Source organism: Danio rerio, chromosome 17, assembly GCF_049306965.1.
Source record: "Danio rerio strain Tuebingen ecotype United States chromosome 17, GRCz12tu, whole genome shotgun sequence".
In the NCBI taxonomy this organism is placed as follows: domain Eukaryota; kingdom Metazoa; phylum Chordata; class Actinopteri; order Cypriniformes; family Danionidae; genus Danio; species Danio rerio.
Window position 1 is genome coordinate 53,172,085 of NC_133192.1, and position 17,916 is coordinate 53,190,000.

Genomic DNA, 17,916 nt, shown 5'->3' on the forward strand with positions numbered 1-17,916 from the left:
ATTTTAATCAAATTATTCATGCTAGCATTACATACTTCTTACCCTTGGAAAACAACGCTGAACATTTGGAGTTATATGATATATAACTGTAATATTTCATTCAGTCAGGTAATGAAGGCGTAATGTATAACTCTATGCATTCCGAAGTGCCATCTGAAAGGCGAATGGCAGAGGGGATGGAATAAATGGCGTGTCGAATCAATGTGCGGCAGAAAATGGCGTCCGATACAAATTGCTTGGCAAATATTTCATGGAGCAAGTGAGCCATTTAACATCAGTGGCACTCTCTCTCACGCCAACAGAGAGAGATTAGGACACTTTCCTGAAACACTCTGATGTATAAAGATATATATTTAATCATGTCTAATGATGCTTTAAAGTCACCACACTTCGAGGATCAAAGTGCCAGGCAATAAGAGCAATTCTTGCTCAAGTTATTTATGTATGCTCAGGTTAAAGATTTCTAAATCAAAACAGTGTTTATTTTGCTAGTGCTTATTGTTAGTCTTCAAGTGGACAATTAATACATGCAAGTTAATCCAGGCAAAAAGTTGCTTTGGTAATCTACAATTAAAGTCTGAACATATGTCGTCTCTGTTGACTGATGCCACCGTGTGTTTAACCATGCCCCTTTTACCCCTTTTAGTTTGCTACCAGGAAATGCTGCAGAAAAAAATGTAAGCCCCGGCTCCTACTCAGCTCATCAACTACAAGAAAATTAAAGCACTTTGATACAAAGCAAACATGTACTTGTTTGTTTACTTACTCTTAGAGCCGTCTATATCAAAGTTGATTTTTAGCCGCACCATGTTGGTGTTTCATAACATAATTTTTACGAGGTGGGTCATTAGCCCATTCTCAACCCCTAACCTATAGTACCAGGACATACACTACTGACAATTTATCTTACCCAATTCACCTATAGCGCATGTCTTTGGACTTTGGGTGAAACTGGAGCACCCTGAGGAAACCTATGCGAACACTGGGAGAACATGCAAACTCCACACAGAAATGTCAGCTGACCCAGCTCAACCAGCAACCTTCTTGCTGTGAGGTGACAGCGCTAGCCACTGCACCACCGTGCCACCCAAACTGCAACATTTACATATAATACCATTGACTAACTATAGGACGAAGAAAGATGAAGTACACATGAAATGAAAACAAACCATATTGATTTTGTTAGCTTGTATCACTAGTCGTGTGATGTACAATTAATCTGTGCATGTCACTTAGAAAAAAAAAAAAGAGTTTGCTCTAATCTAAAATTGGAAATGATTGTTTTTGGTTGAATTATGTCTGTCTGAGGTAGAATCATTTTATAAAAAAATCCCAGTGTGCATGTGATCTTGGCTTAACATTTAGGGTGTACTCAAACTAGGCCATCCAAACTGTGTGCAAGCACTTTTGACCCCCATTTCCTGGTTCATCTGAAAAGTGGTGAGTGCTCTGAATCAGGCCAAAGTTCAGTTAGCCAGCCCTGGCCCAGTTGGAAAAGGTGTGGGCTTTGGCACGATACACTTGTAGTGTGAGTGAAAAGTGAGCCAGAAAGCAGAACTGAAGACGTGAAATCACTTTTAAGAGACTTTTCAAATGGATTTATTAATCATTCTTACTCTTCTATGAATGCGAACTGTCATAGTTTATTAAATGTACAACCCTCCAGCACAACAGCTGTCACCTTCAGGAAACCTCCTAACATGGCCAGCACGATGGCTTTCATGAACATTTATGAACGCCAAAAGTAGTGGATCTGTTAAGTGACTTAACTTAAAATAATACAAAACAATAGAACTAAAGCAACCTCCAATGTACAGAGTGAGAGCGCTTATGTTGAACTGAACAGTCATATTAACGACAATGTAAGTGTGCTCTGACTGGGAAGGCCAAAAATGCAATATGAATGTGAGCGAAGGGGGAGAGGGGAGGAGGGGGGCAATCGTGCCTAGTATGAGTACATCCTTAAGTGTGGTGGTACTGGCTTTACTTTGGTTGCACCAGTTACATGGTGGGTTAAAAAAACAAACATACAAACAAACACTGAAATAATGTTCAAACATGGTGTGGCTTGTTTTTTTTTTTAATCGGGAAAAGAGTTTGCGGGAGAGTCCACAGACACCTCCGCCTCACCATTTTTATTTGTTATCATAGTGCTGTCAAAACTGACAGTTGGAGTGGTATGGCTAAGTATTTTAAAGGTGCTGTATGTAAGGTTTTGACTCTATGCTTCTAAAGTATAACAACACCATGGGCCTCGTGTACAAAGACTTGCGTTGAATTCATACTAAAACATTGCGTACACACAAAGCTGTAAATGTGCGTACGCAGTAAAAAAATCAGATGTATGAAACACTGCGTACTGAATATCACACATATTCTCTTTGTACATCCAAATTAACGTGAATCTGAGCGCACGTCCATGAGCGCAAAACTCCTTCTTGCCTCCTCCCCCTAATAAATATGGTAATGACTCCACTTTGGCAAAACCAAATGAATAAGCAATGGCAAAAGCAAGCAATGTGCATTGGAGGTGCTCCTATCGAAGGTAGACTGAAGAAAAAAGGTGTTATTTACAAGTTTGTCCTCTACAATTATTAACAAAAGGAAAAAAAAAATAGTGTGAGAATTTAGCTGACACGGTTAACGCAGTGTGGTCTGAACATTGCACTGTGAGTGAATTAAAAAAGAAACGGTCCGATGTAAAGGTGTAAAATTTTGCAGTGTCTATTTAGGTTAAGTGCAAACAGCACACCTTGTTGGAATGAGCTAGTTGAGTGATTCCCGCCCATCACCATTTGATTGACAGGGACAACAAAAGTAAAGAGAGCAGCAAATAGCAGAGTGAGTGGCGTAGCTTGTTAAGTGCATAGCAACATGTTTTAACACGATTGATCATGAACTCGGTTCGAATCCAGTGTCTGAACTCATTCTTCTTTTTCCCCCCCACTACATATCAGATTTTGCCTACTCTTCATCACAAGAAAGACGAGTAGGTATCATTAATAAGTGTGTGTATTATGTTAAGCGCATTTGAGCATCACATATTATTTGCGCATTAATTGAATGGAAATGTTTCCGATTCACGTATGCAAGTTCGTCTTCAGATGACACCTTTATAGCAATGTGCTTGCAGTCGATCGCTTCGATTACATTGGGAAAACCGGCGATCACTGATAATTGTGTATTAATGTTTGGCTTGTCAACTGCATGGTATGAAAACCTTATTTACCTGCTAGACATGCAGATGATCCCATCCCATACATGCCTGCTGCCATTGCACAGCTCAAAGATACTTTGTAGTGTTGAATTTAACACAATTTCCTCTAGGAGTCGCCAATGGAAATAAAACAAACTCGCACAAGAAATGCACGTACGCCAGACATGACGTTGTCGTGGACCAACGCACATTCTCACGTTCATTTCATCGTTAGTAAATCTAAATGTGAGCGTGAAATCTGGTGTACGCAAAGTTTTTGTGCATTCGCAGCGTTGATACATGAGGCCCCATATGCGTTCTGGTATATAAGAAACATAAGTGAATATTCTTGTTTATCTGAAAAACAATACTAAAGTAAAATATTTAGCTTTGAACATGTGCATTACTTATATTTCAGCACCCCGAGTTGCCTTGATGGAAAACCATGTATTTCATTCATTAAGTCAGAAAGGCTCTCAGAGTATGCATCCGCGACCGAAATGCTACCTCTAGTGAAGAGTAGCAGCTTTCGAATTGAGACACAGGTTCAGAGTTCCTTGGGTTGGTTATTAATTAGCAAATATCATAAATATTACGAATGCATTAGGTGAGCAGATTACATTGTAACCCCATGTCCTAACAACATGCTACATGATGTGATACGCTGTGATAAGCAAGTTGGCTGTTTGCACCAGATGAAACAAGATAGAAATTTAAATACAGCCATTCAGAAGCACAGAATATATGCACTTACTGCTCTCTAATGTAATGGTAAGCTTTAAAATCTAATTAATTAATCATATCAAACCTCTTTAACATTATTAAATGTTCATGTTGAATCACTAATATGTGTTGGCTTGCACTGAAGTTCCATTTCAAATGTGTCATTTTATTTTCAAGATCTGAGGTGAACTATCTGCTGCTGCTTTCTGTAGTTTGGCAATAAATGTCACTTAAAATTACATTCAGACTCGCATTATTAGCATTTGACAATGAATAAAGCACATGAGGTGTACCTGAGGTGATCAATGTCTGTTGTTCAGCTGCATGAAACTGAAGCTGTTTTGTAAACATGAATTTCAGGTGTTGGTTAGGACAAAAGCGCATGAAAATATTCATTCTATAGTCTGCCATTTGCTCATTTATTTATTTATTTGTTTATTTACTTATTTATTCATTCATTCCTTTATTTTCTTGTCGGCTTAGTCCCTTTATTAATCCGGGGTCACCAAAGCGGAATGAACCGCCAATTTATTCAGCATGTTTTTATGCAGCTGATGCCCTTCCAGCCGCAACCCATCTCTGGGAAACATCCACACACACACAGACACACACATACACTCATTCAATACAATAATTTAGGCTACCCAGTTCACCTGTACCACATGTCTTTGGACTATGGAGGAAACCGGAGCACCCGGAGGAAACCCACGCAAATGCAGGGAGAACATTAAAATTCCTCACAGAACTGCCAACTGAGCCGAGGCTCGACCCAGTGACCTTCTTGCTGTGAGGCGACAGCACTACCTACTACGCCACTGTGTCGGCCCTTAATTATTTATTTATTTATTTAGAACACAGTTGAAATACGCCTTTAGTCTTAACAATCAGGCACACTGCCTTTGGTGTCGTAAATCTGTCAAACTGCGCTTGCATGCGTTTTGAACCAGGTGTGCAACCATTGATTGTCAAACTTACATACTGCACCTCAAAGCAATAAAAGCAATTTATTTTGGGTTCACATCAATCATGAAATTAATTGTGTGAGTACATTGCACACAAGTCAATTCAAATGTGAGAACATAGGTAATTGCCGTCCTGTAGCGTGAAAACGTGGAATGCGCAATGTTTGCAGCAAATATGTAAAATTTGCCTCAATTATGTCTTCCATGTTGGGTGTTTTCCCAGCCATGTTGGCCAATCAGAAAGGAGAAGGCACAGTTTTCACTCACTTGTGAGCTTAAAACCTCTGGTTTTAGTGTCCACATGACCAAACCATACCTGGAGTTTCAAAAAATCCTCACCATGCCTGAAGAATACAAAAAATAGTATACAGAAGAACAACATTACTGCATAGAAAAAACTGTGGTTTTGAAAATGCTCATGCTCGTATGGAACTTGGTCTTTAGTCTGGAGCCCCGTCTCTTACTCAGTTTCCTTTATTTAGTTTTAGTTCAAAGTAATATCTATATAAAACATTTTAAAAGGTCTCAGCAACTTCCAGTTCATGTAAACTTGCTGTCTATTACCACTCTTTAATGCATTAATAAAAGCTAAAACAAACCGTAATTATAAAAGAATATGTTCTAAACGGCACAGCAAACAACTGTAAAGCCTTTTCTACTCCTTCTGGGAAGTAGCACTCTTTTCCTCGCACTGTTGCCAGGGTCTTAAAGGTGCAAATGCATGATCGAGTCAGTGCCAAGTTGATTTGATCTGCCAAACGCTGAAGCAAAAAAACGAGACGGCATAAGGCTCGCAAATAAAAAATCTTATCCCGTTTAATCCTAGAGGTTTGCATTAATGATTCCCAATTCCTGTTCTTTTCCCAGCTGTGTAATATCCTGTGCTGATCTCCTTCAAATCCGTCTAAAGAGCCCCCTCAGACGGCTCACCATTTCGTGCACAATCTAAATGTGAAACTTGAGAGGATGCTTTTCTTTTCATCGTCCTCTTAGCACTGGCTTAAAGGTCTTGTCATTCTCGTGTCATCGTTGACCAGGCCTTTCAGTTAACATGTCAGAGATGCTGTATGAAGATTCAATTCCAGCTTCAGCAAATAATAAATTGTATGAAGCATTAAGCCTGTGCTAAAGTCCATGGATTCATGGTATTAATCTGTGGTGCATCTCACAATGAATTAAACTTCAGCTGTAGATCCCTGCTGTCTCTCTATGCATGCAAATTAACCCATGTGTGCTGTTGGGGATGTTTTCATCCACTCTGGGGGATTGAGTCTTAATACGGCCACAAATTTCTCTGTTTCAGCAAATGGAATGACTTTTGGTGACAAATCTGACCACCCTTTCATTATGTTGGGGGCAATTTTGCACCATTGACTTCCATTATGATCACATTTGTTTAATTAAACCCATGACACTATATAATCATGCATGCTTTACAGTTGCCGGTTTTTGTTGTTAGAGGTAAATTTACTCACTTTTACTGTTGATCATTAGTTGCAGTGCTGAAAAAAATGTGTAGTTTCTGCATTAAAAACATGGTTATATGGGATATAGTGTGTGTGTGTGTGTGTGTGTGTGTGTGTGTGTGTGTGTGTGTGTGTGTGTGTGTGTGTGTGTGTGTGTGTGTGTGTGTGTGTGTGTGTGTGTGTGTGTGTGTGTGTGTGTGTGTGTGTGTGTGTGTGTTTGTGTATGTGTATGTGTATGTGTGTGTGACTTTTACGCATTTACCTTATTGCTTTAGAAAATAAAGAATGAGTAGCTCAGCTTTCAGAACATGGTACACATAGTAAGTATTTACGCACGGACACTATAATTTGCTCTATAGAACTCCATATAAAAGAAACATATTTGCACAAGCTGTGTATTTAAAAATGGTACCTCCTTGATTTTCATTTTCCTGGCTTGTACCTTTGCTAGTGGCATTTTTCTGTAAAACAATAGCGTTCAGCTGTGCGTATAGCTCTACCTTTTTGGTACACTTTTGTTGTGCCTAATACCTTTCGGATAGGGTACCAAAAAAGTGGTGTGCACTTTAAAAAAAATAAATAAAATTTTTTGGTTTATTTCCGGCAGCGGGGGTGCCGAAAAAATTGTTATGGCTACATGCATTTCGCTTTTGGTTACATGCATTCAACATGCGCAAAAACCTTGCCCAGGGAGGTGACATGGCCAGAGGCACTGTAATGTTATAGCAGAGAAATCTAAATGCTGTCCGAAAGCTGTTATTTCCACAGAGCTTCTACTGTTTTTGAATTTGGACTTTCAAAGGACACTTTCAGTGTCTCTCTGTGCGGCTGCTTTCCCTGCATTCTACAACTCATTCTAAACTCGGGGAAAAAAAAAAAAAGAGAATATTTTATATTACTTACACATGCTTGTTCCAAATACATGTGATAGACACTTTTCAGATTTTATTTTAGATAGCAGGCTCTTCATTTCTGTCTGATTCAGGCAACTAACACTGCTAATAGCTGCTCTGACTCACTGTTTACACAGCGCAAAAGGACATGCTTGTAGGGCATAACGTGGTGATGTGAAGCCAATCCGTGTCACAACAAATTATCTTAGCTGACCAATTAGAGCCTCTTGAGGGTGGGCCTTTCAGAGGAACTAGGAAATATGGCAGCCGTTTTCATGTTAGCTGAGTATTCTACGAGTGGTCTTTAATGAACTTAAAAGAGCACATGTCACTCCGCTGCTCATCCGTTTGCACTGGCTGCCAGTTGCTGCTCGCATCAAATTCAAAGCTCTGACGTTTACCTATAAAGCGACTTCTGGCTTTGCTCCTTCTTTTCTGCTCTCACTTCTGCAGATTTATGTGCCCTCCAGAAATTTGCGTTCTGTGAATGAACGTCGCCTCGTGGTTCCATCCCAAAGAGGGAAGAAATCACTTTCGCGAACGCTCACGCTCAATCTGCCCAGTTGGTGGAATGAACTCCCTAACTGCATCAGAACATCAGAGTCACTCGCTGTTTTCAAGAAACGACTAAAAACTCAACTATTTAGTCTCCACTACACTTCCTAATCTGCCTCTCTGGATATACCACTAACTGTACTCAAAAGAAAAAAAATAAAAAATAAATAAATAAAATAAAAATTACTAATGCTTTCCTTCTTAGAACTGAAACTTGCCTATAGCACTTATTCATTGTTGCTCTTATAGTTGTGTAAATTGCTTCCTTGTCCTCATTTGTAAGTCACTTTGGATAAAAGCGTCTGCTAAATGGTTAAATAATCAAAGTAAGATAAATAAACAAAATAACGTCATTTTCTACAAATGAAGCATGAGCTCCCATTGCTTTGCATTTTATAAACAAAACCACATCTTTAAAATACCATGTGGACCAACCCTTTAAGCCCTTGGTTTACCTAGGCTGCAGCATTGATCAGTTGTCCAAGTTTGGTTGAGATGGTACTGTGCTGTCATGTACTGTTTGTATTCGGTTAACTACCTGCTGAATCACGCATGTGCAGTAATATAAGTTCCACTGATCTCAAATTTGATCTTAGTCTACTATTCTAGCAACTGAATATCTTAGGAAATTGGATATTTCAAGTAAAAAGGGGGTATCAGGCATGTTAAAAAGTAAGTAGTTTGTGCTTACACAAGTGCTTTCTGAAGAAGCGAAGCTCTTCAAACGATACAGCTGCATTTGGTAAAATGGTTCAACCAGTTCACTTAGAAGATACGGTTAAAAATAATGATTCCATCAATAGTTTGAATCCTCAAATTGCTTTGTCTTCTCTGAACTAAACAACGAACCATGAAAATGTAAACCTAGGGGAACACCAAAATCAGTGACTTTACTTTGATGCCCCTCTTCTTTTTGAGAGATGCACCTGTCTTGACTCTCAAATGAACACTTTTTAAGGTAATTATATGTACAGCAAAAGTACCAATATCGTACCTTGGTGCCAACATCCAGTAAAAAAAGAGGTACTTATATGAAGACTTCACAATGAGTATGTTTTCCAACCAAAAAAACATCCGCTACCATTGCACTGCACCACTCTAAGCTCGTTGAGAACCAAACTTCCGTGTTTTTTTGTTTCATGCACTCGAACCTCTCGTCTCCCATCATCATTCACTCTCATTTCCCTTGCCTGATCCATCTCTACCTTGAAGTGCTGTAGTCAGTTTTTATTAGAAGTTATAACAAGTGTGGTGGGGCAGAGTGAGGAACGAGACTGGTGGCAGTAGTGTTGACTACTGTCTTCTGTCTGCGCCACCTGTGTTAAGTCTCAATAGCTATGTTTCCATCCAAAAATGCGAATAAACTTAGGCACAACTAGATTATTGCGTAAAAGACATGCAAATAAAGCAGCATTTCCATCCAACAAGTCAAAGCGAACAAAATTGTCACTTCCTTATTAACTGGCGCCAAATACCAACAGTAAAAACTGAATTTATTGCGGTAGAAGCTGTGTCTATCGTTTCTTCATCTAATAAATGACTTGTGCCTCAGAAGGCAAATCCTGACACGCAGTGAACACACAGTGGTGTTTGAAGGTATCAGACGCTCTTGATTCTGGAGGTCATTAATAAAATAACAACACTAAAACTTAAACGGTAAGACATTTTATAAAGACCAAAACAATATTTCAGATGTTTTACAGTGTGCTCAGCCTGCGGGTTTGTCCATTTACACACATTTTGACCATCACATGATCTCTTATAACAAAATCACATAACCTTTTTAATGTGCATACTGAAATTTGTGTTAATCAAAGGCGGCAACACCAAGGCTCCAAAAATACAAATTGATTAAATTAAAAAGGCTGACACACATCGTGTAACGTTTCGAGCCACCTGGCTCTTCATCAGACATCATGTCTTTTATGCAATAATCTAGTTTTGTGCCTAAAGTTCATTCGCATTTTTGGATTGAAACATACCTATTGAGACTTAGTACAGGTGGCGCAGACAGAAGACAGTAGTTAACTAATGCCACCAGTCTAGTACCTCACTCTACCCCACCACAAACGTTACACGCTGTGTGTCAGCCTTTTTAATTTGATAAATTTGTATTTTTGGAGCCTTGGTGTTGCCGCCTTTGATTTAACATTTAATTCACACTTTTTGCATTTTTTTGGCTGAGCACCCAGTTAAGAGGGATGTGCATGCTTTCGTACAGTTTTTTTTTTTTTCATATTGAAATTTGTGCAGTAAAAGTGTTGCCATCATAGTTGATGCACATCTTTTGTTATTGAATAAAAAGTTTATCATACTCAGTTATGCGCATAAGTTTTTTTTTTTTTGCACATTTTCCATCAACCAGCTTTTTATGCGCATATGCAAACTGCTTATAAAAATGGTTAAATGAAAACATAGCTTTTGGGGAACACTGGAAACATAACAGTTGCTGAACTGAAAGCAAAACAAGCATAAGCTCCAGTCCTGCTCCTCTCTCATCTTCCACTGCTGTCTCTCTTACTTAAGTTTCCAGAGCTCCTCCGTGAGACTCGAGACAGGTGGTGCACACAGGTGACAGTAGTTAACACTCATGCCACAGACCTCATACAGCTCTCACTGCTCTTGGCATAGCCCCATTTACTACAGTAGAGTATTGGAGGACAGTTAGATTACTTATAGCAGAATACGTTTACATGCTTGTGAAGTGCTTATAGTCAGTAAAATGTATGTTGGGAAGTAATCAAAATAAAGTGTTGTCAGATATTAAAGGGTCACGAAACACCAAAACACATTTTTTGAGCTGTTGACAGTGGTATATGTGTCCCACACTGCTAAAAACACTATTAGGACACCAATTGACTAAAAAGTGTCAATTGGTTGTTTTTGCGTTATTTCAAGCAAATTCGTACTTCCGGTTTGAAACTAATTTTTGAAGCTGCATCACGGTCATGACATAATAGCGTGTATTCCAGCGTGCAGACTGGACGTCTGTGCCAGAGTGTGTCTTATTACATCTTACCGTGTGATGCATTAATGCATGAGTAAGGCTTGGTTCAAACCAATCAGCGCGCTCTATTGTGCAACTTCATTAATATTCATTACTGTCACAGTGTTTAGATGACAGAAACGCCACGTTGTGTTGGCAAAACAAGCGTGAAGTGTTGCTTTTATAGTTTGCTGTTGTTAAGTTTTGTTTTCATTTTCTCTCTGTGAGAGCTCAGCTGGAGTCACGCATGGATTACAGTGTACGCGACGCTCGACAACAATAACTTGCGTGTCTAAGGAGGATTATTGTTTACCTGAGAGTGGTTCTCATTTGCAAACGCTGAGATCCGGATTCGCTTGTCTTCTCTTAATAAAGATGCGGCTCTAGTTGCTAGTGATTGTCCTGTCTCTACAGATTTGGTAAGTGAGCGACCAGTGCTCTTTGTTTATTCAGTTTGTTCGTATCGAACTAAGTTAACTATTGCACCGAGTGTAAACATGTTAGCACCACAACCAAACTTTAACCTCATGTAGGGTTTTTACCGCATTTTGTGACCGGAATAACACACGTGGCTTTCTGACACTACCTGCCGTGTGCATATAAGTTTCTGGGAAATGCAGAGGTTTTTTTCTCTCATTCGCCGTGCGGTATCAAACATTGCATGAAAAATACACGCTTAGAGCAGATCCTCGAATCAAATATCTCGTTTGTCGCGAGGGGCATGAATGTTTTGACTCTGAAGCTCGTGCGTGCCCAAATAGACACTCCCACACCCTCCCACTTTAGTTCCTCCGACACTCCCCCCTAAACAGAGCTAGACACGCCCACTTTTCTGACTTTTTCCAAAGTAGAGGTGTGAAAACATCCTGCTGAAGCGAGGGGGTATCATGGCCCTTTAAGCAAACAGTATGATAATACCCTAGAGTGCAGTAGTTGACATATGACTCTTTTCCGTTTGGTACATTACAGTATCGTATCTGTTTCCACTGTCTGAACTACCAAAATGGCAAATTATACCTTTTTTTGGAACTCTTTCATAAGGATACATAGCAAGCAGTATGGTATAGTCTCAGAAATAAAGGTAAAAATCTGTCACTGGGATGGTAAATTTTCAAAATGTACATTTTTGTTCCTAATGGGTTTTTAAAGGTACATATTACATAAAGTACAAATGTGTAGCTCATTAATACCTTAAAGCTACATAAGTTACTATCGTCCACCTGCATGGTACAATATCTTTTGAAAACATACAGTACAGCCCAGTAAGTGAAGCTAGACTTACTGTTGAATGATATTGATCTACAGAGATTGTCACTTGCATGTGCAAACAAGAATACAGAAAAAAATAAAATAAAAAAAATACAGGAAGTGGCATTTTCTTAATACACAGGCAAAACTTGAGGCCATATTAATACTGCACAGTAATGAAAAATGCTCAAACAAGGCTTTACATAAAAAAAAAAAAAAAAAAAATCTATTTCATGATGTTGTGAGTAAGAGTGAACCAATGTAAAAGGCTAGTAATCCTGTAGTTGTAAAGGCTGATTTAAACTCACAGATCACGGACCTCCGCTGACTGTGCGCGCACCTCACAAAATAGTCATGGTTTTTATAGATGCGTTCGCCTTTGAGGTATTCTTTAAAATGACAGGGGGTGGTCAAAAGAAACTCTCTGTAAAATCAGACTGGTAAACATAGATGTAGGAAAGTTTTCGGAACTATGTCATACAAATAATATTGTTCAAATTATTTGTTTAAACATTCATGATTTATTTTAAATCAAACTTTGTTGCATCACTTGCTTTTGTTCAGACCTTGGACAGTTCTACAACAGAACACTGGTTGGTCTACAAATATATATATATATATATATATATATATATATATATATATATATATATATATATATATAAGTATAAAAGTATAAAAGTAAAAATTTATAAATTAAAAAGTACAAAAATGCTGATGGTATTTTAGATTTAGCCCACTCCACAACTGACACACTACTGTCTGGCTATTTTGTGTCCTATGCGTATATGGTAAAAAGGCAATAATAGTCCAACATTCTTGACAATTATCACCAGTAAAGCCCAGAAAAACATGGCATCAGTATATTGTAAATCGATAGTTTCAAATATTATTTTCCAGTTATCAAATAAATAATTTGTACCCTAATTATATTTTTTAACTATTAAATTGTTTTAATATTGGAATATATACATCAGTGTAAAACCTATGAATGGTGAAAAAAAAATATATATATATTCTGTAATTGTATATTAAAACCATCTGGGTCTCCACTTTTAACAAACGAATACTTCAAGTTAAAAACTTTTCCCATGGCTGTTGCAATTTCTACCCAATACTTATTGTCCATCTTGTTTTTGCTATATGATCACGCATGGATGGATCATAAAGATCTTTGTACAGGTATACCTACTCAGACAAAATCTCTTAAGTGATTCATATTTAACTTAAAATGCTGCAATGCACGAAATATTTACTTGAGTCTTAGAAAATTTTGTGTGCTCTGCCAGCTACACAGCGATTACATCAGTTTCCGAAAACACTCGCAAACTAGCAAATTAACGGAGTATAAATCAGCCTGTAAAGTGTCAATGTGTATTTACATTTGATGTGTGACATTATTTCAAGTGAAACATTAAGTCAGGTTGGGACATAGAGTAGCTTCTCCTCTTGAAAGAAAAAAAAAATAAATAAATAAAAATACAGCCAAAAGCATTTTGTTTTTATCACAGCTCTGCCAGTGAGAGTTGTTGAGATCATGAGAATCAATTGAAAAGAAAACAAGAAGCACATTGAATGGGGCGGTACATGTCAAATACCAGAGAACATTTGACTGGTCAGAAAATTTGATAAGAAACTGAAGTATAAGGTAGCATCAAAAATAGTTAATTTAGGCGGAAGTGAAAAACTGCATGCTTGGAATGTTTTTATCTTCTAAATACTAATTATGTGACTGTTGTGGAGAACACTAGCTTATAGCTATCATTAAGACTAACAAACCGATACTAACAGCTAAAAAACATTCACAAGGGCTTTAAAATGCTAACCATTCATGCTAAATCAGCTAAATCAATTTGCCAGCTCTACCACACCTATTCTGAACTAAAACTTGATCTCAGAAAGGTCGATTAGCCAATAAATTCTCTTGATGTGGCCAAAGAGGTAGCAATTTCAGGTAGCAAAAAGACAGTTATCATAAAGACAGTTCTCATAAAAAAAACACTTAATACTAATGCTAATGAAGTGTAGTTTCAAAGCGTTCTCGGTAGTCAAATGAAGTTCTCTGAAAAATCCATTTGAGGTTGAATGGCGGGGGTGGTACCAGCCTTTAAAACAATTAGGGGGTGATTAACTGTAACAGTAATTATTTCTTTTTTAAATGGCCACTCTCTCGTTTCAGACCAGAAAATTGCAGACAATAAAAACTACTCACTTTCAAGGAAGCATTCCATGCTCAGAGTGAAGTTGTCCACGGCAAAAGCAATTCCTGAACTAGAGGATATATCCGCACTGAACTGCAGGTAGAATCTAAAGTGGGACAAAGAAAAACAAAGACATGGATTAAAGAGAACATCTGAACCATCTTTTGATGAACAGAAAAGCAAATGGTCGGCCAAAAGGAAAGTAGAACTATTTATTTTGTAACAATAAACTCGTGATTTTATTCCGAACCACATTATGGCGGTCTCAAAAAAATAATAATAATAATAAAAAAAAATAATAATAATAATAAATAAATAAATAAATAAATAAATAAATAAATACATACATACATACATACATACATACATACATACATACATACATACATACATACATACATACATACATACATAAATAAATAATTTTCATACTTCAAAAAATAGTCATACAATAGCCTTACACAAGGAAAAACGACTGGTAAACCTTTAGTTAATCTACTGGCTTATCACCAACCTGTTTATAAGACAATAGCTGTTTCCATCCACCAATTTTTATGCACATTTTGGATATGCGCTTAAAAAATGGTTGATGGAAAGGCAAGATGCGCATACATTTTGAAAATGCGTATAACTAAGAAGGATAAACTTTTTATCTAATAGGAAAAGATGCACATAATCTGCAATCAAGTACACTTTTACCATACAAATTCCAATATGCGCATTAAATAAAGGAACGGTACACTATGGACACATGAATCTCTGTAAAAATCTCCAGTAACATTAAAAAAGTTGCTAGATCTGCCACTAGTTGCTTTCTTTGAAAATTTGTCACTAAGGGGTCTGAAAAGTCACTAAATATTGCGACAGTCACTAAGATGGCAACACTGCATCCAGGTTGATGGAGAGTTTCTCCCCAAAATTGTGCTTTGAGTGTCCAGAAAGCACTATATAAATGTAAGGAATTGTTATTTAAAACTTACTGACTATTAATAAGCAGAAAGTTTATTGACCTAAAAGTCTTAATTGTTTATTATTCATGAGAATTGTACCTTATAATAAAGTGTGACGAAACATTTATTTGTCTAAATGTATTGCCTCAGTCAGGATGTGTCACTACAAGTATTACATCAACGGCATTCTCTCATATGCATGGAAATGAGCAGCATGACTATTTAGTTTTTTTAAATATCTGTGCACATGTGTGTCCCAAAGTAGAACAACCAACCACTATTGCATCATTTGCATTAAAAAAGTGTGAAAACACAAAATAAAAGATGAAGTGAAGCAAGTTTGAAACTAACTTGTATCTCCAAAAAAAAAAAAAAAAAAAAAAAAAAAAAAAACTCAAATGTGGATTTATGACTATAGTTGACCCAATTATATTCCTCATGCCACATTATTTTGATTAAATATCACCACCCTCTGCCCTATATGAACTACCACATCCCATGATAATAAATAGGTCAGAACTACTCTTTGGGTCATAATGAAAAAAGCTATGCTACTGTGAAGTGTTGAATAAATCTTAAAAAAAAAAAGGAACTACAACAAAAAAAGGGGAAAGAGGCCAAGAATGAATTTTTAATCACCCCTCTGTGGACTGGAATTAGCAAAGCTCTGGATAACAAGAGCGGAGGTTGGGGCGTAGGGAATTGTGGGAGCTTTGGGAAGGTCAGATGAGATTCCAATCAAACGTGTACTGTAGAGATGTAAGAGCCGTTCTATTTCCCCTGCCCTCCTCACTCTTACAAGTCTAAAGCGGTTGCTAATTGGAGTGAAAGTGTGAATGAATGGTAAGCCTCTTGATCGATTTTTTTTTCTTTTTTCTATATGTCCATTCTTCTTCATCTAAGGAGGGTGATACGGTATGTATGGTATCTGCGTTGTTGTATTGGACAGGGACTAGTCACCACTAGGATTCATTAGGATTTCCTAGTAAATGTGAGGTATTCTGTAAAACCATGTAAATGACCACAGTTTGAACTGAGAACTTATTGCAAACGCATTCAAAAAAATCATTTTCTTATAGTTCTTAATCAGAATCATTCCTGACATTGTTTATGCCATAGTTACTTTGCATACTAAGGGGCTATTTACATGTTTTTGTTTTTTATTTTCAGCCAAAAAAAAAAAAAAAACTTTTGTTCACACCATGGGCTCTATTTTAATGATCTAGGCGCAAAGTCTAAAGCACATGGCACAAAATCCTTAAAAGCATGTCTAAATCCACTTTTCTATTTTAAGGATGGATGCAAGTTGGTGCATGGTCTCACAGGGTTGTGCTTAATCTTCTAATGAGTTAAGGGTGTGTTTTGAGCATAACATGAGACACCGATTGGTTTAATGCATTACTTATTCCCTTTGAGAATCAGTTGTCACACCATGGCACATTTGCTATTTACATGCCGTACAAATGGAAAAACTGAACGCTTCTAGCGAGAAAACAATCAAACAGATTGGCTGTGAGAGGATAAAGAATGAACCTCCCCCATTTGTCCTCTTTACTTTCTCTTTAATTTAGTTTTACCCTTTACTCCTTTTTTTTCTGGATAAGGAAACCGTGTTGTACGCACTCCACTGAAGTCATACATTAGCCTACATATTTAACTTTAAGCTCAAAGATTAGTTTTAAAACTATTTCTAAATTCAGTTCTAATTTCCAGCAAAATAACAAAGTGTGTTATATTAAAACACACGCCTATTCTTATGTCATATAGTGACACATAAATCTCCAAAACCTGACAGGTGGACAAATAAAAACTTGTTTTTATAAACAAATATTAATACCCACCCCTGCCCCTCCAACTTTAGAACAGCTGTCAATTGGTCAACGGCGAGGTCTGTTTTAGTTTCTCAAAATAGCAACTCGCCAACAATGCACCTTAACACAACTTCTTTATAGTCCAGAACACCTATGAGTCCACAAAGAGGTGTAAATGTATTCCCTATTTAAACTGTGGCGCAAAATGTAAAAATGACTTGCTTTGTTGTGAAAATAGCAACAAATCTCATCAAACATGTCTTGCATTTTATTGCGCCAGGGGCCTGTTTCATAAAGGAGGTTAAGTGAAAACTCAGAGTATTTTAACCCTGAAATGACTCTGGGTTTTCCATTTCAAAAAGGCAGGTTTGTTAAACTCGAGAAAGCAGGGTCAACACTGTTTCTGAAAGAGAGGTAACTTTAACTCCAAGTCAGTTACTGTGGTAACTTACTCTGTGAACCTAACCTGGTCAGCAGCAGGTTTTAGTCTCAAAACTCTGAGTTTCTGTCGGTCTCCTCTCCTTTTTCAAAGACAAAACGGTATTTCTTGACTTAGCTGTACGTTTCCACCCACCTATTTTAATGCTCATTTTGGAGATGCGCATAAAAACGATTGATGGAAACGTCATGATGCACATAACTTTGGAAAATACACATAAACACACAAAGAACAAAGTCACGTACGAGAATGGGTTGTCTTTTTTTAATAAATAAAGCTTAAATTCACTAACCTTCAACAGGGACAAGTAGATTAATTAGGATTATTATTCTTTCTAAAAACTATTGTTTAGAGGTTGATATGACATTCTAAATGTCATATCAACCTCTATCATTTAAGTGATCAATAAAAAGGCCAACACACAAGTGCACTTTTAAATCAGTTAAAACTGATCAACGTGTATACATGTGGGAACGTGTGTTTAGA

At 37.4% G+C, this 17,916-nt stretch overlaps 1 protein-coding gene and 1 long non-coding RNA gene across 3 annotated transcripts in view; one reads left to right on the forward strand and one right to left on the reverse strand.

Annotated features, from left to right (window-relative positions):
* The window catches only part of alk (ALK receptor tyrosine kinase), an 860,059-nt gene that overhangs the window by 87,473 nt on the left and 754,670 nt on the right, over window positions 1-17,916 (reverse strand). For both annotated transcript variants that reach the window (XM_073927358.1, NM_001423965.1), the window contains one exon: window positions 14,242-14,336. In XM_073927358.1, coding sequence (XP_073783459.1) covers window positions 14,242-14,336 — 95 coding nt within the window. The remainder of the gene's footprint in view (window positions 1-14,241; window positions 14,337-17,916) is intronic.
* LOC141378382 (uncharacterized) overlaps window positions 1-17,916 on the forward strand; it is a 139,700-nt gene that overhangs the window by 28,605 nt on the left and 93,179 nt on the right. The window lies entirely within an intron of this gene.